The sequence below is a fragment of the Pseudophryne corroboree genome, chromosome 6 (assembly GCF_028390025.1).
Source record: "Pseudophryne corroboree isolate aPseCor3 chromosome 6, aPseCor3.hap2, whole genome shotgun sequence".
In the NCBI taxonomy this organism is placed as follows: Eukaryota; Metazoa; Chordata; class Amphibia; order Anura; family Myobatrachidae; genus Pseudophryne; species Pseudophryne corroboree.
In genome coordinates this window covers 221,471,282-221,499,248 of record NC_086449.1, presented here as the reverse complement: position 1 = coordinate 221,499,248, position 27,967 = coordinate 221,471,282, and the positions used below count along the sequence as shown (strand labels likewise).

Sequence of the window (27,967 nt, the reverse complement as noted above, 5' to 3'; positions counted from 1 at the left end):
CGTGCACTGACAGCGGAGGCGGGAGGGGAGCTGACTGCGGCAGTGGGGGGAAAGGGGGCGCTGCCGGGAGTAAGGAGCCTGGCCGCGGGGACGCCCTGCTCAATCCGACTTTTTTAAAGTCGGATCGAGATTGTCGGAAAGGGGGCCAAAACCTGTCGGATTTGGCCCCGTTTCAGACAAAAGCACGTGGATTGGCGCCTATTCCGCCGATCCACGTGTTTTCCGACAAGTTGGGAATTCCCGACTTGTCGGAAAAAAAAGTGCCCTCTTTGAATAGGTCAGAATCCCTTCCGACAGAAATCTGTCGGAAACTGCCGTTTTTCCGACAAGATGGCAGCTTCCGACAGCTATTGAATACGGCCCAGAGGCGGCAGGTCTTTTGAGCATACATTCACCAAGTTTATCAGTTTCATACTTTTGGTTATGCCAAGGCTGGTTTTGGCTGACGTGTTTTGCATGCGGCCTTGCCGGTAGAGAATTGTCTCCCACATCGGATGATGAGGACATTGGATTTCACTGTCCTCCGTAAAATCCTTTCCTTGTCATTCATCTGGGGGACACTGCGATCCCTCTCTTTCTAGCTATTTTGCTGTTTGTCTTAAGGCCCGTACACACTGGTCGATATATCGGCCGTTCTCTTAAACGGCCGATATATCGCGGGACCGTCGGCCAGTGTGTACGGCTGATACGTCTGTGAACTCCATCGTTCACAGACGTATCGCGTCGGCCGCGCTGCACAGCCGACGGCCAATATATCTACGATATATTGGCGCGTCGCTGTGTGTACGGGGCGGGTGGCCGACCGCCCGTACACATGCTGCGGCGGCCGGCGGTGATTGACAGCTGAACTGGGCGGGCGTGTGTACACGCCCGCCCAGTTCATGACGTCAGTCCCCGACGGATCGGGCAGTGTGTATGCTGGACACACTGCCCGATCCGTCCATAGATATATCTGCAGATCAATTGATCTGCAGATATATCTATTAGTGTGTACCCACCTTTAGATTTATGGTGGTATGGTGCGAGTTTGTTTCCTCCAAGCGACTTTGGGACAGATGTATTAATATGGCGAAGGGATAAAGCAGTGATAAGTGCAAGGTGATAACACACAGCCAATCAGCTCCTAACTGTAATTTTTCAAATCTGTAATGATTGGCTGGTGCGTTATCACCTTGCACTTATCACTGCTTTATCACTTCTTTATCCCTTCTCCATATTACTACGTCTGTCCCTTTGTTCTAAATAACTGAGTCTTCGGTAAAGTGGGAGGGGTTATGTGGAGGTGGAGCCAATCAGATTAGTCTCCTAGTGCCTACTCGAACCCACCTAACCCAGTGTCAACTTAGCGGTGTCTCCTAGGTGGATGACAAGGAAAGCATTTTACAGTGAGTACATAAAAATCCAATTTTTGTTACATGTGTGCTGGTCTACATTGTTTGTATGTGCAATCCTTTATACTATAAAATCCTAACCTCACTTGATTTATGAGCTCTTTCTAGCGCTCCCCCTTCATTCATACCATTTTTGCTGGAATGAAAATTCACCTGAAGCTAATATTGTTTGACTTTTGAGTGACAGAGTATATTGATTTGTGTAAGCCATTTATTAATATGAAGTCATTGTATGTCAGCTGCATTGATTACCTTAGGAAGCATCAAGGGCTTGAATGCGCTTGAATATTGCTTGCGCATAGTACTTCCTCCATATAGGCTACCAAATAATGTATCTGTAAGCTTTAGGGGAATCTACAATGGCTTGGTTATAGAATTGAGTCTCTTGCTATAAATCAAGACTTTTATGGGCAGTGCTGTAAAGTGATGGATGACTAGAACCCAACCAGTGTGTACATATGAACTCATTGTACACATTTCTCTTTTACAGGTTGTCAAAGGTTACTCCTGAAGATGTAGAGTATTTTAACTGCCAACAAGAGTTGTCATTAGAACTGAACAAGCAGTATCAAATCGTTGAGAGAGTCATAGGTAAGTGGCGTTAATATGAAGTGGAATAGGCTAGAAATGAGCTGTTAGCATATGCGAGCATATACCTATATATCCTGCACTTAAGTTTGAAATGCAGACATCACATCTGATTCCATTGTTATTTTAAGCCATATGTGGTGCTAATTCCTTGCTGAAAAAAATAGGAACATTTGCCAGTTAATCAAATGTAAGCATTGAAATGGAGATCAACCACCACGATCTTAAATGACAGCGTTCTGTTTGTGCCATTCCACCCTGTAGAATGCATAGATTGTGTACTGTAGCTTTTCTGTGTGTACAATTGAGGAACTAATGTGTCAATTGCTAGTGGACAACTGCAGCTCCATTCCAGTGAGTAGCAGCTGAAGCCACAGCTTCCCAGTGGCAGACGGCAGCCTACAGAGCCTATGGTATGGAGGCGTACTTAGAGCGGAACTAATTGGGGCAGTGTATTGGCTGAGGTTAGAAGAACCTCTTTACTGATTTTTCAGCTTAGATTGTGGTTGTTTAGGCATCTATAAATATTTTAAGAAAAAAATTATTAAAATGTTTGTTGGGCAGATAGCTCATAACTGTGTGTTTTACTGAAAATGTATTGTTTCCCTTAATACTTTTCTTGTTTTTCAGCTGTTCAAACTGGTAAATCTGCTTCTGGACACTCTGACTTTCCAGGTAATACCTTATGTATAAAGATTGGGCTCGTTGTGCACGGCCAGAAGACATGTTTACAGAGTGTATGTCTGTGGCATTATGTATTTCTCTTTAGTCCTCTAGGGGGCACAGGGATCTATGCTTAATTATGTATTTCAGGGTTTCCCAAGCACTGTCCTCAAGGCACTCTAACAGTTTGGGTATCTTGCTTAAGCACAGATGACTTAATAAGTTCTTGACTCAGTTGGATTTAATCATCCCTGCTCATAAATGGATATCCTTAGAACCTGGACTGCTATGGTGCCTTGAGGAAACCCTGATGTATACTGTCATATTATCCTTTAAGTGACAAAGGCTCTTCACCTTTCTGTTTGCTGCTGGCTTAACTTTGAGTCAAATTTTCTTTATATATACTCATCTATGGAATATTGCTGACCGAGAGCTCTTTTGTAATTAAGGCACTGATTTATCAAGCCTTGGAGAGTGATAAATTGCACGATGATAAACTAACAACCAGTCAGCTCCTAACTACTATGTTACAGGCTGCTTTGGCTGGTACTTTATCACCATGCAATTTATCAGTCTCCTGGGCTTGATAAATCTGGGCCTAAGGCTGAAACTTAAGCTAAGTACACACTATACAATTATTGGCCCGATTTGCCAGTAATCGGTAGATTGGCCAAATTTATTGTATAGTGTGTCATTGGCCTCAAACACAGACAATCATTCCAAAGCAAACATCTCGGCCACAATCTCCACATATCGGCCAGTGTGCGTGCATTTTCAATAATCTGACCATATGTCCAGGTGGAAAAATTGGGTAGTGTGTGGAGGATTTTTTTAAATCCCTGATTTCTCGAGATTTCTCTTTCATCCACTAGGGGACACTGGAACACTTCATACAGCTAGGGTTGTGAAGCCTGCTGACCGGAGCAGTGATCGCGCTGAGCGAAAAAATTTGGGGGTCCCAGGGACCCATTACGTAAAAATATTGGGGTCCTACTCCACTGTTTCTGGGTACCATCACATGTTATGGAGGTAGAGGCAGGGATATGTTAGAGTAGAGCTGTGGGTAGAGGGGTAAGGGCAGGTAGTGCTGCGGGTAGGGAGGGGTAAGTGCAGACAGCAGTTGGCATAGTGCTGAGGGGCAAGGAAGGGGCTATGGGCAGGCAGTGCTGGGGATAGTGAGGGGCTAAGGGTAGATAGCGGCTGGGGTAGTATTAGGTGCAGACAATACTGGGGGTACTGAGGAGGAAAGAGTAGATAGCAGCAGAGGCAAGTAGTGTTCAATGCGTTAAGTGTAATAATACTTAAAAAATGCTGTGATCCTAGCTCACCGCTCTGTCACTAGAGCCACACACAGCAATCACTGCACCCTTACTAAAGACACACACTATAATCACTGCACCCTCACTACTGCCACACACTGCAATCACTACTACCCTGCCACTACAGCCACACACTGCCTTCTATGTACTTTCTCTGTTACCCCTTCTCCATTCTTTCTGTAACTTTGTCCTGCCTGCAGCGGCCCGTCACCTTGTGGATGCCCGCCTCCGGCGGTCTTGGCCTCTGTTGGGGTTCCCCGCAAGGTGAGGCATCGGCCTGTCTGGATTACCGATCCAGGGGGCAGTGCTCTCAGGTGGCGCTCTCCTCCCAGCTCCCGTCCGCCGTGGCGCAGCAGCACGGTCTGTGGAGAACTGTGAGGCCGCGCTGAGGCCACGGGGTATCGGCAGGGGCATACCTAGAACTTTGGGGGCCCCATAGCAAAATTTTAAAAGGGCCCCCTTTCTACAGAGAGGGGAGATAGTGGGTCTCACACACACACACACACACACACACCACACACACACACACACACACACACACACACGTACAGTGTGGGCAGTAACATGCAAGGTATGGTCCCCAGGCTGAGAGTTACCTGTGTTCAGCAGCTCAGTGTTGTACTGGTACTGCTAGCCCTGGCTCCCGGGCACACACCAATCCACCAGCTGTAGGAGCAGTACGTATGTCTGGCGGGGAGAACTGCCCATGTCCCCATGGGACACCCGGCAGCACCTGGTCGGCTCCCAACTCATGTATGCCCACGGTCACCGGGTCACAAAAGGAAACCCCCACAACTGGGGCACAGCAGATTCCATCCAGTGGTGGGTCCCTCTGTGCAGTCTCTCCGGGCTGAGCCCCTGTGTTGCTGCAGCAGGCACTCCGCCAGCCCCTCCAGCTGCAGCGCGGAGTCCATTGCTTCCTTCAGCACCGCTACTCACCGGACAAGGGCTGTTTCTATTGTGGAACGTGCGGGGGATGTGGCCCATGGTAGTTACACCATTGGGTATCGGGATTCCACCAGCAACTCTGGCATAGGCTGCTGCTGCTCGCTGCGGGAGGGACTAGTGGGTAGGTGGATGGAGGCGGAACATTAACTCCTGAGCACGGCACCCTTCTGGCGGCATATGTACTTTTTCAGAATGGGTGGGAGTCCCCGGGGACATGCTACAGTGGGATTGGCTACAGGTTTAATGAATGATGTCTCCCTTGCCTGGCTGGCTCCTCCTCCACTTTTATAGTCCTTTCTGCAGCTGGGCAAGGGAGACATCAATTATTAAACCTGTAGCCAATCCAGGTGGAGCGCATCCCCAACGACCCACCCATTTTGAAAAAGTGAGTCACCGGGCCTCAAAATCGGGTAACATACGCGCTATAGCGCGTTTTTGCGAACACTGCGGAGGTGGCACAATCTAACCTTAAAAAATTATGCACAGCCAGCTCCTCCCCCTTCATGTCCCCTAATCCACTCAGTTTGAAAAATTATGCTGGGCGGTGCAGCACAGAAATGGGAGCTCCTGTTCCAGTACAGAAAATATTCAAAATTTAAAGTCTGGGGCTGAGCCAACCTATTCAAAAAGGACGGCAAATTCTCTAAGCTAAAAGAGAGACAAAGATCCCGTTCGAAGGGATCTGCATCTCTCTCAGGAGATCCTCAGCAGAGGCGCAGTGAGAACAGATGAGAATCCTTAAGGGGGAGAGCAGGGCTTATACAGCGAGTAGTAGAAGGACAGACCTCCGGCAGCAGTGCTGGTTTTGGCAGCCAAATCCCGGACAGCCGCGTTAGATAGAAAGATAGTGGCTGAGTTTCTAAGGTCACCGCCAGGAGCGCACACCAGGCGGCTTGGGAGTACGGACCGTGGTAGAAGAAGCAGAAAGCTCTGCAGCGTTTATATGTAAAAGTGCTTGCGCTGCTGACCAAGAGTCCGGTAGACAGACTGGGGAAATATCTCCGTTAACAGGAAGGTTAGTGTGTGTCTGAAATTATATAGGTGATGCAGACTGATAATTGCAAACACAGAGGAACAAGTTAGAGTTTTCTCCTCATGTAAGGCATGAGAGACACACGAAGTGTAAAAAATATTTTAATGGCGGCCATTCTGGCTTCAGACTTAGGCACACAGTTTGAGAGGGCTCTTCCTGAGGGAAGGTTTTAGCAGTGTACAGTGCAGTATTATATGCAGATAAGGAGGAGGGCAGTTATATTAGGCTGTTACTCCTTATTTTAGTAGTGTAAAGTTAAACATATCATACTGGTTAGAATAGTGTAGAGCCTCTGCTGCTGATCTCACTGAATTAATATATCATATGTTTTGTATTTTCCAAGGGATTCTACTAAAAGGTCCTGTGGAAAAAGAGAAGGGAGCAACTGATATCCACCCTGTCATCAAGCTGAATTACAGTTGGGTCTGTGAGGGTTGCAAACAGCAGGCTGTTTTTTACTTTTATATCAATTCCAGCCCAGTTATTCCAAATTACTCTTGCCTCCTATATCCTTACGGTCTTTCTCATCCTTCTGTAAAAGGTGAGAGCACTGCTGAGTGGTCTGTGTGTGTGTGGTTTTCAACATGTCAAAAGCAACAGCCAAGACCGCAAAGACATACTATGTATGCTCAAAATGTAATAAAAAGAGCACTAATGTTGGCAGCTCTGTGGTGTGTGATTCATGTTTAGGAATGGACGCACAACCTGGGAGCAGTGGTCCGTCTGGGTCATGGGAACATGCCCTGGCGGATATTTCTGAGGAAATGAAAGAATCCCGCAAGCAGCATTTCGAATGGGCTGAGGGTTTTTCCAAGACTATGGAGGAATTCCTAATTAGACTCTCTCCGACCACACAAGCAGAAAAGAATGTGCGTAAGGTGGTTAAGATACCCCTCCCCATCCTACAGGAGGAGTTGGGGGAAGGTCTTGTAATTGATGAGGAAAAAGGTGAGTCAGCTGAGGCGATTTTGGATGTCAGTCCTCAGGAGGAGGACACAGAGGTTAAGGGGTTAGATTTCCTTATCGAAGCAATAAAGGACGTCCTTAACTTCAAGGAAGAAGTGGTTAAGGACCGGGAAAGTTTTGAATTATTTGAATCTCAGAAACCACCATCAGCGATTTTTCCAATTCCTCAGACTCTCCAGATTCAGATTGAAGATGCATGGAAGCAGCCTGATAAGCGCTTCCAAATTCCAACAAATTTCGAGGCCCACTACCCAGCGTGTCATGGCTAAGAGGGAGGCTCCGCCGATTGTGGCCGCCTCCCTGGCTAGACTGTCAAAAAAGTCAATCTTGCCAATACTGAACGTGACTACTTTAAAGGATGCGTCAGATAGGAAGATAGACACCACTGAAATTTTTGTGGCCGCAGGTGCATCACATAAACCTACAATTGTTAGTGCTTGGGTCACTAAGGCCATAGTAGCATGGGCTGGACGTATTGTTCAGGCGGAAGAAAAAGATAACAGCCAAGAAGAAATATCTAGACTTGCGGAGCATATCCGTGAGTCGGCTACATACATGTGTCAAGCCGCAAAGGATGCTAGCAGAATAGCATCACGCATGTCGGCTTCGGCCATATCGGCTAGAAGAATTTTGTGGCTCAGAGAATGGCAAGTGGATTCAGACTCCAAAAAGGCAGTAGAGGCTATTCCCTTTGGGGGAGAGATGTTATTTGGTCCAGAGTTAGATAAGTGTATTTTTCAGGCACTTATCTAACTACCACGTATCCTAGGACTTTTCCACTGGTCAGAAAACATTCTGGTCCAGTGTTTAATTCATTTAGGTCTCAGTCCTTTCGAGCTAGAGGAAGAGGCTTTGACAGACAAGCTTGTGGAAACAGGTAGAGGCTGTCCCCAGACCGCAACAAAAAAGCAGGACTCTAAGCCTGCTGACAAGACGGTGGTATGACAGTCTCCCAGCTCACCTGCGGTCTCCTTTGGTGGGCGCACAATTGGAAAGGTTTCGGGACACCTGGGCCAAAACCTCACCAAAAGTTTGGGTCGACAAGTTTATTTCCCAGGGATATCAAATAGAATTTCCACAACACCCTCACAGTCAGTTCTTTACAACAGGTTTTCCTCGATATCCTCAGAAAGCGAGTACATTGGATTCAGCGATTCAGAAATTACTTCAAACAGATGTAATTCTACCCGTCCCAGGTTATCAAAGAGGGACAGGATTTTATTAAAATCTTTTTGTAGTACAAAAGCCGGATGGGTCTGTCAGACCAATCCTCAATTTAAAAGTTTTAAATCAGTTTCTAACTGTTTTCAGATTCAAGATGGAGTCAATCCAATCGGTTATTGCAGGACTGGAACAAGAGGAATTCATGGTGTCCATGGACATAAAGGATGTATACCTTCATGTTCCAATTTGGACTCCACACGAAGCCTACTTAAGATTTGCAGTGGACAAGAATCACTACCAGTTAAGAGCCCTACCATTCAGCCTATCATCAGCCCCGAGAATCTTCACAAAGATCATGGCTGTAATGGTTGCGAAATTTGAGATCGTTAGGAGTAACGATAATTCCGTATCTGGACGACCTTCTGATCAATGCTCTCTCTCAGGACCACTTGATCCGGGTTGCTTAGACCACTCATCAGTTTCTGATGAGTCACGGCTGGATCGTGAATTTCAAGAAATCCAACCTACAGCCAACGCAGAGGATTCAATTCCTGGACCTCATTTTAGACACAATACATCTGAATGTGTTTTTACCGGAAGACAAGATACGAGACCTCAGGTTATGAACAACCAGACGGTTTCACTACATCTTTGAAAGCTTCTGGGGAAGATGGTAGCTTCTTTCGAGGCGATCCAATACGGCAGGCTTCATTCCAGACCTTTCCAGCTGAATCTGATTGCTCAGGGAGCAGGCATGCATTGACTGCACCACCGAAAGATTCATTTGTCGGCTCAGGCCAGGACCTCGTTAATTTGGTGGTCAGTCCACAAGAATCTAGTATTGGGGGAAAAGGTTTGGAATCTGTGATTGGAAGATTCTGACAACAGATGCCAGTCTCAGGGGAAAGGGAGCAGTTCTGGAAAAACATCAGTTTCAGGGAAGATGGTCACCGCAGGAGAGCAGTCTTTCAATAAATATTCTGTAAGTAAGTGATTTACAATGCTCTTCTTCTAGCGGAGGACCTAGCTCAACACGTGAGAGTTCAGTCTGACAATGTGACGGCAACAGCCTACATAAACTGTCAGGGAGGAGCAAAAAGTCGCCTGGCTTTAAAGGAGGCCACAAAGATCTCGTCTTGGGCGGAAAAACGCAACATAATCCTCTCAGCAGTTTTCATTCCAGGAGTGGAAAATTGGGAAGCAGACTATCAGTCGCCAATATATGCATCCAGGGGAGTGGTCCCCACACCCACAGGTTTTCGAGGCAGTGGTGCGAAGGTGGGGACTACTGCAAATAGACCTAATGGTCTTGATATAGCCGTTCAAATAATTGAAGAACTATGAAGTCTCTTTGGTAGATTTATTGCATGTGAAATTCACAGAGCCCACGATAAAAGAATATCATGAACGGAACATTGACACATTGATTTCATCTTATATACTTGTCATTACAGCGTTACATGATCCAATCAAATTTGCAGACCAATCATATACATAAACCAATCACAATTCATTTATCAGAATATATTATTAATTCATATACTCCCCTTATGGGGGATTTCCAATTAATTAGCTCAACATCTTGTGATTATGACTGTTTAATATCAAAATACATTTTACCTTTCACCTACTTTAAATTATCTTTATTCTGCAAAATACAATTCCTTATTTCTCTGACGTCCTAGTGGATGCTGGGGACTCCGTAAGGACCATGGGGAATAGCGGCTCCGCAGGAGACTGGGCACAAAAGTAAAGCTTTAGAACTACCTGGTGTGCACTGGCTCCTCCCCCTATGACCCTCCTCCAAGCCTCAGTTAGATTTTTGTGCCCGAACGAGAAGGGTGCACACTAGGTGGCTCTCCTGAGCTGCTTAGTGAAAAGTTTAGTTTTAGGTTTTTTATGTTCAGTGAGACCTGCTGGCAACAGGCTCACTGCATCGAGGGACTAAGGGGAGAAGAAGCGAACTCACCTGCGTGCAGAGTGGATTGGGCTTCTTAGGCTACTGGACATTAGCTCCAGAGGGACCGATCACAGGCCCAGCCATGGATAGGTCCCAGAGCCGCGCCGCCGGCCCCCTTACAGAGCCAGAAGACAGAAGAGGTCCGGAAAATCGGCGGCAGAAGACGTCCTGTCTTCAACAAGGTAGCGCACAGCACTGCAGCTGTGCGCCATTGCTCTCAGCACACTTCACACTCCGGTCACTGAGGGTGCAGGGCGCTGGGGGGGGGGGCGCCCTGAGACGCAATAAAAACACCTTGGATGGCAAAAAATGCATCACATATAGCTCCTGGGCTATATGTATGAATTTAACCCCTGCCAGAATACACAGAAAAACGGGAGATAAGGCCGCCGAGAAGGGGGCGGAGCCTATCTCCTTCGCACACTGGCGCCATTTTCCCTCACAGCTCAGTTGGAGGGAAGCTCCCTGGCTCTCCCCTGCAGTCACTACACTACAGAAAGGGTTAAAAAAGAGAGGGGGGCACTAATTACGCGCAGTATTAAAAATACAGCAGCTATAAGGGGAAAAACACTTATATAAGGTTATCCCTGTATATATATATAGCGCTCTGGTGTGTGCTGGCAAACTCTCCCTCTGTCTCCCCAAAGGGCTAGTGGGGTCCTGTCCTCTATCAGAGCATTCCCTGTGTGTGTGCTGTGTGTCGGTACGGCTGTGTCGACATGTATGAAGAGGAAAATGATGTGGAGACGGAGCAGATTGCCTGTAATAGTGATGTCACCCCCTAGGGGGTCGACACCTGAGTGGATGAACTGTTGGAAGGAATTACGTGACAGTGTCAGCTCTGTATAAAAGACAGTGGTTGACATGAGACAGCCGGCTACTCAGCTTGTGCCTGTCCAGACGTCTCATAGGCCGTCAGGGGCTCTAAAGCGCCCGTTACCTCAGATGGCAGATATAGACGCCGACACGGATACTGACTCCAGTGTCGACGGTGAAGAGACAAATGTGACTTCCAGTAGGGCCACACGTTACATGATTGAGGCAATGAAAAATGTTTTACACATTTCTGATAATACGAGTACCACCAAAAAGGGGTATTATGTTCGGTGAGGAAAAACTACCTGTAGTTTTCCTGAATCTGAGAAATTAAATGAGGTGTGTGATGATGCGTGGGTTTCCCCCGATAACAACTGATAATTTCTAAAATGTTATTGGCATTATATCCTTTCCCGCCAGAGGTTAGGGTGCGTTGGGAAACACCCCCTAGGGTGGATAAAGCGCTCACACGCTTGTAAGAACAAGGGCTCTACCCTCTCCTGAGATGGCCGCCCTTAAGGATCCTGCTGATAGAAAGCAGGAGGGTATCCTAAAATGTATTTACACACATACTGGTGTTATACTGCGACCAGCAATCGCCTCAGCCTGGATGTGCAGTGCTGGGTTGGCGTGGTCGGATTCCCTGACTGAAAATATTGATACCCTAGATAGGGACAGTATATTATTGCCTATAGAGCATTTAAAAGATGCATTTCTATATATGCGTGATGCACAGCGGAATATTTGCCGACTGGCATCAAGTCTAAGTGCGTTGTCCATTTCTGCCAGTAGAGGGTTATGGACACGACAGTGGTCAGGTGATGCGGATTCCAAACGGCATTTGGAAGTATTGCCTTATTAAGGGGAGGAGTTATTTGGGGTCGGTCTTTCAGACCTGGTGGCCACGGCAACAGCTGGGAAATCCACGTTTGTACCCCAGGTCGCCTCTCAACATAAGAAGACGCCGTATTATCAGGCGCAGTCTTTTCGTGGGCAAGTGGGCAAAAGGTTCCTCATTTCTGCCCCGTGACAGAGGGAGAAGAAAAAGGCTGCAGAAATCAGCCAGTTCCCAGGAACAGAAGCCCTCTCCCGCCTCTGCCAAGCCCTCAGTATGACGCTGGGGCTTTACAAGCAGAATCAGGCACGGTGGGGGCCCGTCTCAATGAATTTCAGCGCGCAGTGGGCTCACTCGCAAGTAGACCCCTGGATCCTTCAGGTGATATCTCAGGGGTACAAATTGGAATTCGAGACGTCTCCCCCTCGCCGTTTCCTAAAGTCGGCTTTACCGATGTCTCCTTCTGACAGGGAGGCAGTTTTGGAAGCCATTCACAAGCTGTATTCCCAGCAGGTGATAATCAAGGTACCCCTCCTGCAACAGGGAACGGGGTATTATTCCACACTGTTGTGGTACCGAAGCCAAGCGGCTCGGTGAGACCGATTCTAAATCTAAAATCTTGAACACTTACATACGGAGGTTCAAATTCAAGATTGAGTCACTCAGAGCAGTGATTGCGAACCTGGAAGAAGGGGACTACATGATGTCTCGGGACATCAAGGATGCTTACCTTAATGTCCCAATTTACCCTTCTCACCAAGGGTACCTCAGGTTTATGGTACAGAACTGTCACTATCAGTTTCAGACGCTGCCGTATGGATGGTCCACGGCACCCCGGGTCTTTACCAAGGTAATGGCCGAAATGATGATACTCCTTCGAAGGAAGGGAATTTTAGTTATCCCTTACTTGGACGATTTCCTGATAAGGGTAAGATCCAGGGAACAGTTGGAGGTCGGTGTAGCACTATCTCAGCACGATTGGATTCTCAATATTCCAAAATCGCAGCTGATTCCGACGACTCGTCGTCTGTTCCTAGGGATGATCCTGGACACAGTCCAGAAAAAGGTGTTTCTCCCGGAGGAGAAAGTCAGGGAGTTATCCGAGCTAGTCGGGAACCTCCTATAACCGAGCCAAGTCTCAGTACATCAATGAAAGGGTTCTGGGAAAAATGGTGGCTTCCTACGAAGCAATCCCATTCGGCAGATTCCACGCAAGAACTTTCCAGTGGGACCTGCTGGACAAATGGTCCGGGTCGCATCTTCAGATGCATCAGCGGATAACCCTGTCACCAAGCACAAGGGTGTCTCTCCTGTGGTGGTTGCAGAGTGCTCATCTTCTAGAGGGCCGCAGATTCGACATTCAGGACTGGGTCCTGGTGACCACGGATGCCAGCCTGCGAGGCTGGGGAGCAGTCACACAGGGAAGGAATTTCCAGAGCTTATGGTCAAGCCTGGAGACATCACTTCACATAAATATCCTGAAGCTAAGGGCCATTTACAATGCTCTAAGCTCAGCAAGACCTCTGCTTCAAGGTCACCCGGAGTTGATCCATTGGGACAACATCACGGCAGTCACCCACGTAAACAGACAGGGTGACACAAGAAGCAGAAGGGCAATGGCAGAAGCTGCAAGGATTCTTCGCTGGGCGGAAAATCATGTGATAGCACTGTCAGCAAGTGGGGACTTCACCCAGAAGTCTTCCACATGTTTATAAAACTCGACAAGTATTGCGCCGGGTCAAGGGACCCTCCGGCAATAGCTGTAGACGCTCTGGTAACACAGTGGGTGTACCAGTCAGTGTATGTGTTCCCTCCTCTGCCTCTCATACCCAAGGTACTGAGAATTATAAGATGGAGAGGAGTAAGCACTATATTCGGGCTCCGGATTGGCCAAGAAGGACTTGGTAACCGGAACTTCAAGAGATGCTCACGGAGGATCCGTGGCCTCTACCTCTAAGAAGGGACCTGCTCCAGCAAGGACCCTGTCTGTTCCAAGACTTACCGCGACTGCGTTTGACGGCATGGCGGTTGAACGCCGGATCCTGAAGGAGAAAGGCATTCCGGATGAAGTCATTCCTATCCTGATCAAAGCCAGGAAAGATATAACCGCAAAACATTATCACCGCATTTGGCGAAAATATGTTGCATGGTGCGAGGCCAGTAAGGCCCCGACGGAGGAATTTTCAACTAGGTCGATTCCTACATTTCCTGCAAACAGGAGTGTCTATGGGCCTGAAATGGGGGTCCATTAAGGTTCAAATTTCGGCCCTGTCAATTTTCTTCCAGAAAGAACTAGCTTCAGTCCCTGAAGTTCAGACGTTTGTGAAAGGGGTACTGTATATACAGCCTCCTTTTGTGCCTCCAGTGGCACCTTGGGCTCTAAATGTAGTTTTTGGGTTCCAAAAGTCACATTGGTTTGAACCACTTAAATATGTGGAGTTAAAATATCTCACATGGAAAGTGGTCATGCTGTTGGCCCTGGCCTGGGCCAGGTGCGTGTCAGAATTGGCGGCTTTATCCTGTAAAAGCCCTCATCTGATTTTCCATTCGGACAGGGCGGAATTGAGGACTTGTCCTCAGTTTCTCCCTAAGGTGGTTTTCAGCGTTTCACCTGAATCAACCTATTGTGGTGCCTGCGGCTACTAGGGACTTGTAGGACTCCAAGTTGCTAGACGTTGTCAGGGCCCTGGAAATATAGGTTTCCAGGACGGCTGGAGTCAGAAAATCTGACTCGTTGTTTATTCTGTATGCACCCAACAAGCTGGGTGCTCCTGCTTCTAAGCAGACTATTGCTCGTTGGATTTGTAGTACAATTCAGCTTGCACATTCTGTGGCAGGCCTGCCACAGCCAAAATCTGTAAAAGCCCATTCCACAAGGAAGGTGGGCTCATCTTGGGCGGCTGCCCGAGGGGTCTCGGCTTTACAACTTTGCCGAGCAGCTACTTGGTCAGGAGCAAATACGTTTGTAAAATTCTACAAATTTGATACCCTGGCTGAGGAGGACCTGGAGTTCTCTCATTTGGTGCTGCAGAGTCATCCGCACTCTCCCGCCCGTTTGGGAGCTTTGGTATAATCCCCATGGTCCTTACGGAGTCCCCAGCATCCACTAGGACGTCAGAGAAAATAAGAATTTACTTACCGATAATTCTATTTCTCGTAGTCCGTAGTGGATGCTGGGCGCCCATCCCAAGTGCGGATTGTCTGCAATACTGGTACATAGTTATTGTTACCAAAAAAAAAAAAATCGGGTTATTGCTGTAGTGAGCCATCTTTTCTAGAGGCTCCTCTGTTATCATGCTGTTAACTGGGTTTAGATCACAAGTTATATGGTGTGATTGGTGTGGCTGGTATGAGTCTTACCCGGGATTCAAAATCCTTCCTTATTGTGTACGCTCGTCCGGGCACAGTATCCTAACTGAGGCTTGGAGGAGGGTCATAGGGGGAGGAGCCAGTGCACACCAGGTAGTTCTAAAGCTTTACTTTTGTGCCCAGTCTCCTGCGGAGCCGCTATTCCCCATGGTCCTTACGGAGTCCCCAGCATCCACTACGGACTACGAGAAATAGAATTATCGGTAAGTAAATTCTTATTTTTGCAAAACACTAGCTAACCGCAGTCTTATGATACACTGCGCAGCTGGCCTTAACTTCTTGTTTTGGCTAAAAATCAAAGTTTCTGCAAACATATAAAAATCATATTTAAAACAACAGTTTATTTTAAGCAATAGACAAACTGACATCCAGCTTCCATTATGTATTCACTTATCCATATCATTCCTCTCTCTGCCAATATACTTGGCATTCTAATACACAAATCAGAAGGTTCGGTTTCACAATTTCTAAGGAGGGTTAGGTAGACGCACAACATAGGCAAAAGGTAGGTTCACTGGGATGGGCCTGGCGCCAATGCTCACCGCATCGGACGGGAATCCCTGATTTTTTATAGTAACCTTCCGGTGTTGGCTAAGAGGGTTTTGACACAGTTAGGTGAAACTCGCTTGTATTTCATGTCTAACATACTCATCCTGATTAACCTCTACCCTGTTATCCAGTTCATAAGTAAAATTAACAAGCTGTGTACTTTCCCTACCTGCCTGATCCTCCTCTAAAGCCTGGTATATGGGCTCAGCTTCCTGGAGTTGTAAACTTTCGTAAGACTTTCTCATGTCAGCATATACCACCTGTCTTTCCTGCTGCCCCTGACTAGTTCCTTGAGTCACCTGTTCTAGTGGAACCTCATCATCTACCACCGCAATGGTCATTTCATGGTGCACTTTCAACCTTTTAAATCCTTTACCACATTGTACACAGACTACTGGTCCACACTTGATGGTAAGATATATGATTCCTACAATCAGGGCAGCAAACACAATGTACTGCAATATTCCAGAGAAAAGCTTCGCAATACTTCCTCCTAGCCATCCAAGTGGCTCCCAACCTTCACTAGCACCTAACCTTCTCATTTCCTGTTGCAACTCTCCCACCTTGCTCAGATGAGCACCTATTTCTGCTCTGTGATCTTCAATATAAGTACAACATTCTTGTCCTACTACTGCACACGTACCCCCTTCTGCTGCCAACAGCTGATCCAGTGCCATCCTATTTTGTAAAGCCACTTTTCTTACTTGAGCCAGCTCTTCCACTGTCTGATTGATTGAAACTACCAATTCCCCTACCATCTGATCTAGTACCGTTAAGGTTTGGGACACAGCTTTTTCCACAAGGTAGATAGTGGACAGAGGAAACAGAGTTCCCGCCGTACGTTCACCATCAGAAAATCTGAAAGATACATCCCCTTTCTTCACTTCTCTTTTGCTACGATGTCTCAAATATGTAAAGTCACTTGACACTAAATCATGTTCTACAGGGATATTTCTTGGGTATTGATCCAGCTTAGTAGTGGCTCTCACTAAGGGGACTACATAGGAGAGCACATATTGTCCTTTGGCACCTAAAGGAATCCATGAATATGCCCATTTACCACAAACCCAATACATACCCTTAGGCAGAGGCATTCCAAATATTTTAGTGTAAATGAGTCCTATGTATATCATAAAATACCCGGTGTTATTGCCATTGACATCTCTACACGTGCTGTTATCAAGAGTACACCCATCATGCAGTAACTGGTCTAGGGTGTCATTAGGTGTTAGTACTCCATTTGTATCTATTGAGTGCCAACAGTGTTTGAGGTTTGTCAGTGTACACTTATTTGACTTTTGAACTACAAATGTGGCTCCAGTACAGTTAGTATATCCCAGGTTTTGTCTTTTCACCCTGACTGTAATCTTCTTTCTACTTAACGTGTACTTGCCTGGCTTTGAATTGACACTTAAACAAAATTCAGGCCTCCCTGTGGCTGCGGTTACTTGTAGAGCAGGTGAATGCAGCAGACCTCTGTTTGAAACATCCAAATATGGGAAGTCTACTATATTCTGTACTTTAGGTGTCTTATTGGCACAAATGCGACTACCATTCTTTCGCTTATGGCAGGACCAATCTCTGTCTATCATGTCTGTTGTGCTTATGTAATGAGCCAGGAGGGGTATACCTGCATCTACACTGATGGGTAGGTGGGTACAAATCCAACATTTGCTTGTGTTGAGAGCCTTTGCAATTTTACTGTGCATTGCTATCATGGAATTACCTGTAAATTCTCCTCCATAATTATTCTTTTGTAAGGCCCTACACACACGTGTCTTGAATAACATTTCATTGTAAAGTGTTACATTACCTGTTTGACTGGTCACATTGTTAACAGACCCTGGAATGTATATACAACACTCAAGCACAATGAGTATGATTGTAATCAGACATTTTCACTAAGAAAGGGTTTGACTCCCCGGTAGGTGCGCAAAATGGTAGGAGCAGCCTATATCCAATGCACAATAGGGGTATTTCCCTTCACCCCCAAAAAATGACTAATAATAGAAAGATATATGGATTGGACAATGGCGCCCTTCTGTCTCTATAAAATACGTATTCTCTATGATTATACAAGAATATACGTTCCTTTATATAACCTGTATCATCAGCATGTAATTAGTCAGGCTACTCTTCTGTCCATACAGCATCCCTTCTCTTGTTCGGTTTTCTCTCCAAATGCCCAGAAATAGAGGAAAATGGACAGGCAATAGTATAATACTGTTTTATTCAATTTAAAACACATCAAATATCCAGTCCAAATAAAAACTGACACACAAGTGATGAGGAAAATCCCAGATAGTGGAGGTAATGTAATTACCGGATAGTAGGAGAACCGATCAAAGTTCTCAAACTCGCATAAGATGTAATGGCAATCACAGGCAGCCACCAGGGAGCTGTTACCCGGGTGGCTGCCTGTGATTGCCATTACATCTTATGCGAGTTTGAGAACTTTGATCGGTTCTCCTACTATCCGGTAATTACATTACCTCCACTATCTGGGATTTTCCTCATCACTTGTGTGTCAGTTTTTATTTGGACTGGATATTTGATGTGTTTTAAATTGAATAAAACAGTATTATACTATTGCCTGTCCATTTTCCTCTATTTCTGGGCATTTGGAGAGAAAACCGAACAAGAGAAGGGATGCTGTATGGACAGAAGAGTAGCCTGACTAATTACATGCTGATGATACAGGTTATATAAAGGAACGTATATTCTTGTATAATCATAGAGAATACGTATTTTATGTAATCAGACATGCCCATGAGAGAATGCACCCCCATAGTCCACGGTCTGGCCTTTGGCCTATCAGCATCATCCTGTTTAGCATTGTCTTTGTTGTCCTTGATCTTCACAGTACTCTTCTAGGAGTTATGTACCCTCCACAGAGATACTGCGTTGGCAAGTGGCTCAAGGGATTATTATGCCCGAACCACTCACTTGCTGGTTTTACTGGTGAAGTGCAGAGGAGTCTTGGAGAATATCTTCCACATGTGCTGTCTCAGGAGGCGTGACTTTTCTGCAGTGGGTGGAGTGGATCCACGAAGTCTTCTCCTTTATCTTAACAGCAGTTGGGGTTGTCAACAAGACTTGGTAAGGTCCTTCCCACCGGTCTGTCAGCGAGCCCGATCTCAGGAAATTTCTGACCATCACCTCATCACCAGGTTGCAGATTATGACAAGCACCTTCCACAGGGATTGGTTGTGTGCTGGTCACAGTAGCTTGGATCTTCTTTAGCTGGTTGCTTAATGAAATAAGATAGTTCACAGTTAAGTCATTTGTTTTACTGAGTTCATATGCGGGTGCAATAGTAACATTGGGCAATTTTCCAAACAGTATTTCATACGGAGAAATGTTCAGCTCCCCCCTTGGTGTTGTTCTGATCGAGTGCAACACTAACGGCAAAGCTTCTGGCCACTGCAAGCTGGTCTCTCTACATATTTTAGCCAGCTTATTTTTAATGGTCCCGTTATAGCGTTCCACTTTGCCGCTAGATTGCGGATGGTATGCTGTGTGTAGCTGTTGTTTAATGCCAAGATGCTGGCACATCTTTTTGAACACTAGTCCAGTAAAGTGTGTACCTTGGTCTGATGATATCACATTATGGTATGCCGTACCTACATACAAATTCTTGTACCAATTTCTTTGCTGTGATTGCTGCTGTTGCACTGGCCACAGCATAACCCTCTACCCAACCGCTAAATGTGTCGACACAAACCAAAACATACTGAAGCATCCTAACCTTTGGAAGCTGAATGTAATCAATTTGTAGGATTTGGAAAGGACCAGTTGTTTGGGGAATATGTGAAGGCATTGTTTTAACTGCTCTTCCAGCATTCTTCTGCAAGCAGGTGATGCAAGAAGCACAGTACTTGGTTGCCACTGGCGCAAAGCCAGGTGCATACCAATAAGTCTTAATTAGACTTATCATGGCTGTCTTACCTGCATGGGTCAGTCCATGGGACATCTGTGCCAATGCTGGCAAGAGTGATTTAGGGGCAACAGGCTTACCTTCAGAGCTGTGCCACAGGCCTTTGTTGTCTTGGGTACACTTTGCACTTTCTCACTTGGTCTTTTCCTGTAAATCACAAACTTTTTGCATATCAATTAATGTTTGTTCACTTGGTATACATACATCAGTTACCATACAAACATTTTCCACTATAACCTTTTGTTGGGCTGCCACTTTTGCTGCAGCATCTGCCCTTCTGTTCCCTTTTGTAACTTCATCATGGCCAGTCATGTGAGCTTGACATTTAATAACTGCTATCTGTGAGGGCAGTTGTATAGCATCTAGTAATTCTTTTACTACCTCTGCATGTGCAATTGGATTGCCTGTTGCTGTTAGGAAGTCTCTGTGTTTCCACAGTTCACCAAAATCGTGTGTAACACCAAACGCGTACCTGCTGTCTGTATATATATTTACAGTCTTTCCTTCAGCTAGCTGTCATGCTTTAGTTACAGCTTTGAGCTCTGCCAACTGTGCTGAGTGTGGTGGTGGAAGTGGGGAGGAAAAAACAGTTTGTGTGTCATCCACCACAGCATATCCTGATTGAGTAGCACCCGTTTCTGTTTGTCCGTGGCAGCTACCATCAACATAGTAAACCAGATCAGGATTCTGGAGTGGTGTTTCCTCCAGGTCCACCTAGGGGTGGATTGCTCATCAACATATTTTAAGCAATCATGTGGGACATGTTGTTCTACCACCCCCCACTCCTCTCTCTGAAACTCATCAGTTTCATTTACCGGTAAAAGTGTTGCAGGGTTTAAAATATTGCACTTAATGAGGGTTATGTTTGTGGGCATAATGAGGGCTAATTCCCACTTTGTCAGGCATGCTGCAGTGACATGTCTTGTCTTTTGGCAGGTAAGCAGGGCTGCTACGGCATGGGGAACATAAACTTTTAGATCACAGCCCAATACTATGTCTGCTGACTTGTCTACCAGCAGTGCAGCTGCTGCTATGGCTCGCAGGCAAACAGGTAGGCCACGTGCTACTGGGTCTAATTGTGCACTGTAATAAGCAACAGGTCTTTGCTTCTCCCCATGAAACTGTGTAAGGACACCTGTGGCATGGCCTAGGTGTTCATGACAAAAGAGAGAAAATACTTGTTTATAGTTAGTCAGCCCCAGAGCAGGGGCCGCTGTCAGGTCATCTTTAAGTTGTTGAAATTACATAGTTGTTTGTTCTGTATGTATGACGGGCTCTGGTACAGAAGCCTTGGTCAGCTCATACAAGGGTGCAGTTAGCTGTGAGTAGTTAGGTACCCAGTTTCTATAGTAACCCACCATTCCTAGAAAACCCCTTAGTTTCCTTTTGTTGATGGGCAACCTTATGTTTTGGATGGCTGCAATCCTATCTGGGGACAGGTGTCTGAGGCCTTCAGATAAACAGTGGCCTATATATGACACCTTTGTTTGACATAGTTGTAATTTGTTTTTGGACACCTTGTGTCCATTTGTTGCAAGGAACCTTAAGAGCTCAGCTGTGTCTTTAATTGATGTTTCAAAATCTGGGGAACAAAGTAACAAATCGTCTACATACTGAATTAATGTAGATCCACTTGGTAGGATGAGTTTTTGGAGGTTTTCAGCAAGGGACTGGCTAAAAATTGTCGGGCTATTAAGATACCCCTGGACCATCCTTGTCCAGGTGTACTGGTTACCCCTATAGGTAAATGCAAAAAGGTACGGACTGTCTGGATGTATTGGTATGGAGAAAAATGCTGAACACAGATCAACCACTGAAAAATAAGTACTGTCTGCGGGGATCTGCATTAATATGGTAGCTGGGTTTGGTACCACTGGGTGCAAGGGTTCAACGATTGCATTAATTGCCCTCAGGTCCTAAACTAAGCGATAACCACGCCCATTACTCTTTGTCACAGGGAAGATAGGCGTATTGGCCTGGCTCTGGGTTTTAACCAACACCCCCTGTTGTAGTAATTTTTGGATTACTGGGAACACCACCTGTTCAGCTTCTGGCTTTAAGGGGTATTGTGGTCTACTGGGAATTACTGCTCCTGCTTTTAAGCTTGACTCTTATTGGTGGGGCATTTAGGATTTTCCCCACATTGTTGGAGCCCGTGGTCCACAGCTGGTCTGGAATTGTTGATAACATTTCAGACACTTCAGGTGGCAGACAAAAGATCCCATTGTGATCTGTAACTATGACCACAGAAATTTAAATCCTAAAACTTTATACAATCACTGTAACTGGTAATAAAATGTAGTTAAATTCAATTTGGTTCCATACTCACAATCTCCAAAAAAACTTCAAAGAGTTACAAACCAACAATAACACACAAAGGCAGCGGACCGAGGCAGGGACACATGGAGCAGAAGTAAGATAACAGCTCTTACCTGTGGCCACGATTGATCCAGGTACCCCGGCACCAGTCCACCTTCCTTCTTCGTGTGTCAATGTTGGATTGATCTCGGTGGGACCTCCAGAATGATATAGCCGTTCAAATAATTGAAGAACTATGAAGTCTCTTTGGTAGATTTATTGCATGTGAAATTCACAGAGTCCACGATAAAGAATATCATGAACTGAACATTGACACATTGATTTCATTTTATATACTTGTCATTACAGCGTTACATGATCCAATCAAATTTGCAGACCAATCATATACATAAACCAATCACAATTCATTTATCAGAATATATTATTAATTTATATACTCCCCTTATGGGGGATTTCCAATTAATTAGCTCAAAATCTTGTGATTATGACTGTTTAATATCAAAATACATTTTACCTTTCACCTACTTTAAATTATCTTTATTCTGCAAAACACAATTCCTTATTTTGCAAAACACTAGCTAACCGCAGTCTTATGATACGCAGCTGGCCTTAACTTCTTGTTTTGGCTAAAAATCAAAGTTTCTGCAAACATATAAAAATCACATTTAAAACAACAGTTTCTTTTAAGCAATAGACAAACTGACATCCAGCTTCCATTTTGTATTCACTTATCCATATCAGTCTCTCGAAACAACCATCAGTTACCGAGGTATGTGTTAAGGACACGTGATCCAGCAGCAGAGGCGGTAGACGCGCTGGCGATTCCATGGAATTACAATTTGGTGTACATCTTTCCGCCGTTTCCCTTTTTACTGAGAGTGTTAAAGAAGGTGAAAATGGAAAGTGCATGGGCGATTTTAATAGCACCAGACTGGCCCCACAGAAGTTGGTACTCGGACCTGAGGGGACTCCTAGCGGAAGACCCTTGGAGGCTACCTCAGAGAGAGAGGACCTGTTGTCACAAGGCCCATTCCTTCACCCGGACCTAGCACACCTTTGTTTGATGGCATGGCTCTTGAGACCAGGATTCTAAAAGACAAGGGTATCCCAAGGTCGGTTATTCCCACCATGTTAGCGGCAAGGAAACCAGTCACGGCAGCACATTACTACAGAAAATGGAAGCAGTATATTGACTAGTGTCAGTCTAAAGGGTGGAATTCCAAGGAGTTCCGTCTCTAGAATTTTATGTTTTCTCTAAGTTGGATTGGATGGTTAGAGATAGAGCCGAGACTTGTACCTTCAAAGATCCCAATCTATTCTGTTTCAGCAATGTTTGGCGGCTTTACAGGAGGTTCAGACATTTTTACTGGGTGTACTGAGAATACAGCCACCTTTTCGTCCTCCCACATTGCCGTGGGATCTAAATTTAGTGTTCAATTTTCTGAAATCCGCAGGTTTTTGAGCCTTTGGAGACAGCGGATCTAAAATATATACCCCGTTACTGGCTTTGGCGTCGGCAAGAAGGGTCTCAGAGTTTGGAGCTCTCTCGTGTAAGAGTCCCTTCCTCGTGTTTCATGAGGACAGAGTGGAGCTCGGTACAAGGGCAGAGTTTCTGCCTAAGGTGGTTTCCGGTTTCCACATTAACCAGCCTATTGTGGTTCCCTCTTTCCGGGGATTTGCAGAAGAGGATTCGTCTTTGGATGTTGTCAGAGCTTTAAAGATTTATGTACAGTCTACCTACTCTATTAGAAAGTCGGATTCCTTGTTAGTTCTCTATGATGGGCCCAAGAAGGGTTGGCCGGCTTCAAAGCAGACCCTGGCCAGATGGATACATTTTGCCATCAGACAGGCTTATTTTCTATATCTAATGGTAAGAGAGTTCCATTTCATGTAGGTGCTCATACCACAAGATCAGTGGGTGCTTCATGGGCGGCTGCTAGAGGAACTTCCACTACACAACTTTGCAGAGCTGCAACGTGGTCATCTGCCCACACGTTCACTCGTTTTTACAAGTTCGATACGTTAGCTTCCAAAGATACCAGTTTTAGACATTTGGTTCTGCAGGCTTCAGACAGCACTCCCACCCATGGGAGTATCTTTGAGACGTCCCCAGCTGTATGAAGTGTTCCAGTGTCCCCTTGTGGATGAAAGAGAAAAGAGGATTTTGGTACTTATCGATAAATCCATTTCTCTGAATCCACTCAGGGACACTGGAACGCCCTCCTTGGTGCTGTCATCCTTGAATGTTCTTGTTAAAATTAGTTCAAACAGTTTGAATTTTTCTGTTAATGGTTCTTGGTTGCTGTTTGACTTGTAGCTACGGTTGGTTCCTCTCCATAGGGCTTTATTTTCATGTTCCCTCTTCTCTCCGTCAAATTTTCCAAACTGATTGGATTAGGGGACGTGAAGGGGGAGGAGCCGGTTGTACATAATTTTTTACATTTAGATTGTGCCAACTCCGGTCAGCAAGCTTCACACCCCTAGCTGTATGAATTGTTCCAGTGTCCCCGAGTGGATTCAGAGAAATAGATTTATCGATAAGTACCAAAATCCTCTTTTTAGGAAAAATCGGGCGAATTTTCAGAGGAAAAATAAAGTGTGTAGCACAGATATCTGGATCACCACTCTAGGCGAATAATCTGCCCAATTATTGACCTGACCAAAAATATCTGCCAATGTGTACTTAGCTGTAGAATGTGAGCAGCCAGATAGGGAGGTATGCTGTAAGCAGCAGCATGATGAGCTGACGCAGGCTGCGTTGCTGGTGATGGGAATTTAGATTATTAAACACTTGGTGAACTGTGTTCTAGTCCACAGCAGGAAGAACTCCTCCTCAACTGAGCCGGAGTACCTGTGCAAGTGGATGGGTCTCCCCTATTCTGACTGCAGCTGGGAAGACGGAGCACTTATTGGGAAAAAATTCCAGCACTGTATTGATAGCTTCCACAACCGAAATAACTCAAAAAACACCCCTGTGAAAGACTGCAAGGTGAGTGTAGATTGCTTACTCTAACAATCAAAGCAGAACATTGACTAGCTGCTGGGTACAAGTGCCCAGCTGAGACATAAGCAGAGACTTTGGGATCCCAAAGCTCAGACACGTTTTGCGGCTTTGTTTTTCTCCTGTTACTGCATATGCACAAATGGAACAAAGTACTTGCCATTTACTAAACATACACACCTACACTGATGGGAACTTTCAATAAAAGAGAATAGGTAATTCAAACCGTGCTCATAAATATAGTGGCAGCCTGTGCAAGTCAGAAGAGCCTTCACCAAGACCCCAAAAACAACAATGGAAAAGTATTACCACACGTGGCGCTACCATAAATAACCGAGTACAGAGAAACCAAGGCTTACTTTCTTCCAGTAATTTAACAACGAATATAAGTAATATTCTCTTTTACAGAATATGACAATCTGCAAAATTAAAACCGACATAGTGCAACAAGTGGAGATAAATAATCATTTGGAGGTTTATTGGTTCCGCTCACATAAGTAGGTTAAAATAGTGCATATAATCCTCGGATGGCATAAGATCCAGATCCACATGTGTATGTCAGTAGGCTGGAAACTTAGAAGGATAAATACATAGTGCAGCACCGCTTCATATATTAAAAGAATGTTTAATAAGACAAATGCACACTCGCATAAACAACATATTAAAAGCATATATCACCCATAGGATGTAAAGTAGCGCTGGTAGTCCAATTGATAGCAGAGCTAGCGTTCCCACATGTCTGAAACGGAGTCCAGCTGATCAGTACATTAAATGGTCATACTTTTCCACTGATGGGAACTTACTATGGCAAATATATTTATAATGTACTACTCAGTAAATATATAGTTAAATATAACTGAATGTGTTTATTTACTTTTATACATATTGTGGTGGAAGATAAACAACATTTAGGCTAAATGTAATAGAGCGAGAGATTTGGTAAGGTTTTTCAGTGTTTTTTAAAGTAGCAATCATTTACACTGTAGAACCAGGTTGATCTTTCTGTGTAAATCATTAGCCACTTTTTAAAAAAAATTGCAAAACCTTACCAAATCTCTCACTTTTTGAAAGTCTCACTCTATTACATTTGGCCCTTGGTGCTTTGTACAACTTGTACTATTGCTCTTATCAGAATGGTAGATGCTTTTCTAGTCTTTATATCTGTTTAGGTTTTATTTTCTCTATCAACTCTTTAGAATAGTAGTATACCTGTGAATCTTAGGGGTATATTTACTAAAGCATGGGTTTATAGAAGTGGAGATGTTGCCTATAGCAACCAGATTATAGGTATTAGATTCTAGAAGGTGCTAGATAAATGATAAGTAGAATCTGGTTGCTAGGGCACCATCTCCACTTCTATAAACTCGCATTTTAGTATATCCCTTGGACTTAATATTGAAAATGTGACCCGTGAATTGCTCTGTGAACAGATCTTGAGACAAAGACCCCGGTTTGTGACACTGAAAAAACAGCCTTCCTATATTGGTGGTGAGGGACTTGAACTCCGGGATTATCAGCTGGAAGGTCTCAACTGGCTAGCTCACTCTTGGTGCAAGTATGTCACAGTTTTCCTCTTTGTGATATATGTATTGCTTATTATTTCATGGTATGTTACATCAGATTGTTTACACAATGAGCCCAGTCCCTTTTAATGAAAGTAGACTGTGATCATTTACATTTAAACATAACCTAGTATTATTGGGAGAATATTTTCCTGTTATCTGGTGTTTAAAACCTTTCTATTTTTTTTTCCTGGTGTCCGTAGGACCAACAGTGTAATACTTGCAGATGAGATGGGCCTGGGAAAGACTATTCAGACAATATCCTTCCTCTCCTACCTGTTTCACCATCATCTGCTTTATGGGCCATTTCTCTTAGTGGTGCCCTTATCTACTCTAACATCCTGGCAGCGAGAGTTTGAAGTGTGGGCCCCTGAGATAAATGTTGTGGTTTATATCGGAGACCTTGGAAGTAGGAACACGGTAAGTAACGCACTGCATCTACTTTCTAGGTTACAGCTGTAAAGTTTTATATTGCTGATATGTATTTCCCCTATCCTGAAATTACCTAGGTTTGTTTTCTTCCAGATACGAGAGTATGAGTGGGTTCATCAACAAAGCAAGAAGATGAAGTTTAATGCACTACTAACAACCTATGAGATTTTACTGAAGGACAAGGTAGGTAATGAGGGTATTTATACTAGTAAGTTAATTAATTTCTCTTGAGCGCAAGTTTACATCAGATGTTACGTTTAGTATTGATATGGAGCTCTACATTCAGTACTAATATGACTGAGACCATTTTTCTATTTCCACTGCAGGCTGTGTTGAGCAGTATTAATTGGACTTTTCTTGGGGTCGATGAAGCACATCGGTTGAAGAATGATGACTCCTTGCTTTATAAGACACTTATAGACTTCAAGTCCAACCATAGGCTGTTAATCACTGGGACTCCTCTCCAGAATTCTCTGAAGGAACTCTGGTCACTCCTGCACTTTATTATGCCAGAGAAGTAAGGCTTTCCTCATTCTATGACACATCATCAGATGTTTCTTAGTTGTAAAGCTGTGTTTCTTTTCTCATTTTGGGAAGGCCGTGGTACATCTGAAACCTAGTTAAAAGTCATATACTTGACACCCTCACAATCAGGGGTCGTTGTTCTTTGGATCCCCTCCCTTCAACACTCAGAGAGGCTGACCAGCAAAAGCCTCCATAATAGCTGTCTCTGTTTAAGGAAATGGTCAGAGGAAAACACCTCAAGCACACCTATTGGGGAATGCTGTGACCATTTATAATTTGGAGATATTCTTTTACTCATTTTACATAATTATAGAGTTTGTTTTCTGAAATATTAAAGGTTAATTCCAATTTCAAAGAAGTGACTTCCATTCAGAGGAGGAACTACCATTGGTGCAGCAGGTGCGTTGCACTGGGGCCCCTGAGGACTAAGTGGCCCACTGCTGCCCAGACCATTATGAGCAATATCAGATGAATGGTCCAGTGCAGAGTGCAGGGTAGGCCCCACTGCCTGAGGGACCTGCCGCTTGCTTTAGGTAGACAGGGCTGATCTTGTGTGTGTCGGACTGCTAGGAGTCCTGCCACCTATTTGC

General features: G+C 44.9%; 1 protein-coding gene across 4 annotated transcripts in view; it reads left to right on the top strand.

Annotated features, from left to right (window-relative positions):
• CHD2 (chromodomain helicase DNA binding protein 2) overlaps positions 1 to 27,967 on the top strand; it is a 241,660-nt gene that overhangs the window by 115,280 nt on the left and 98,413 nt on the right. For all 4 annotated transcript variants that reach the window (XM_063925729.1, XM_063925730.1, XM_063925728.1 and 1 more), the window contains exons 10-16: positions 1,882 to 1,982; positions 2,610 to 2,654; positions 24,668 to 24,846; positions 26,289 to 26,413; positions 26,624 to 26,840; positions 26,946 to 27,035; positions 27,179 to 27,369. In XM_063925729.1, coding sequence (XP_063781799.1) covers positions 1,882 to 1,982; positions 2,610 to 2,654; positions 24,668 to 24,846; positions 26,289 to 26,413; positions 26,624 to 26,840; positions 26,946 to 27,035; positions 27,179 to 27,369 — 948 coding nt within the window. The remainder of the gene's footprint in view (positions 1 to 1,881; positions 1,983 to 2,609; positions 2,655 to 24,667; positions 24,847 to 26,288; positions 26,414 to 26,623; positions 26,841 to 26,945; positions 27,036 to 27,178; positions 27,370 to 27,967) is intronic.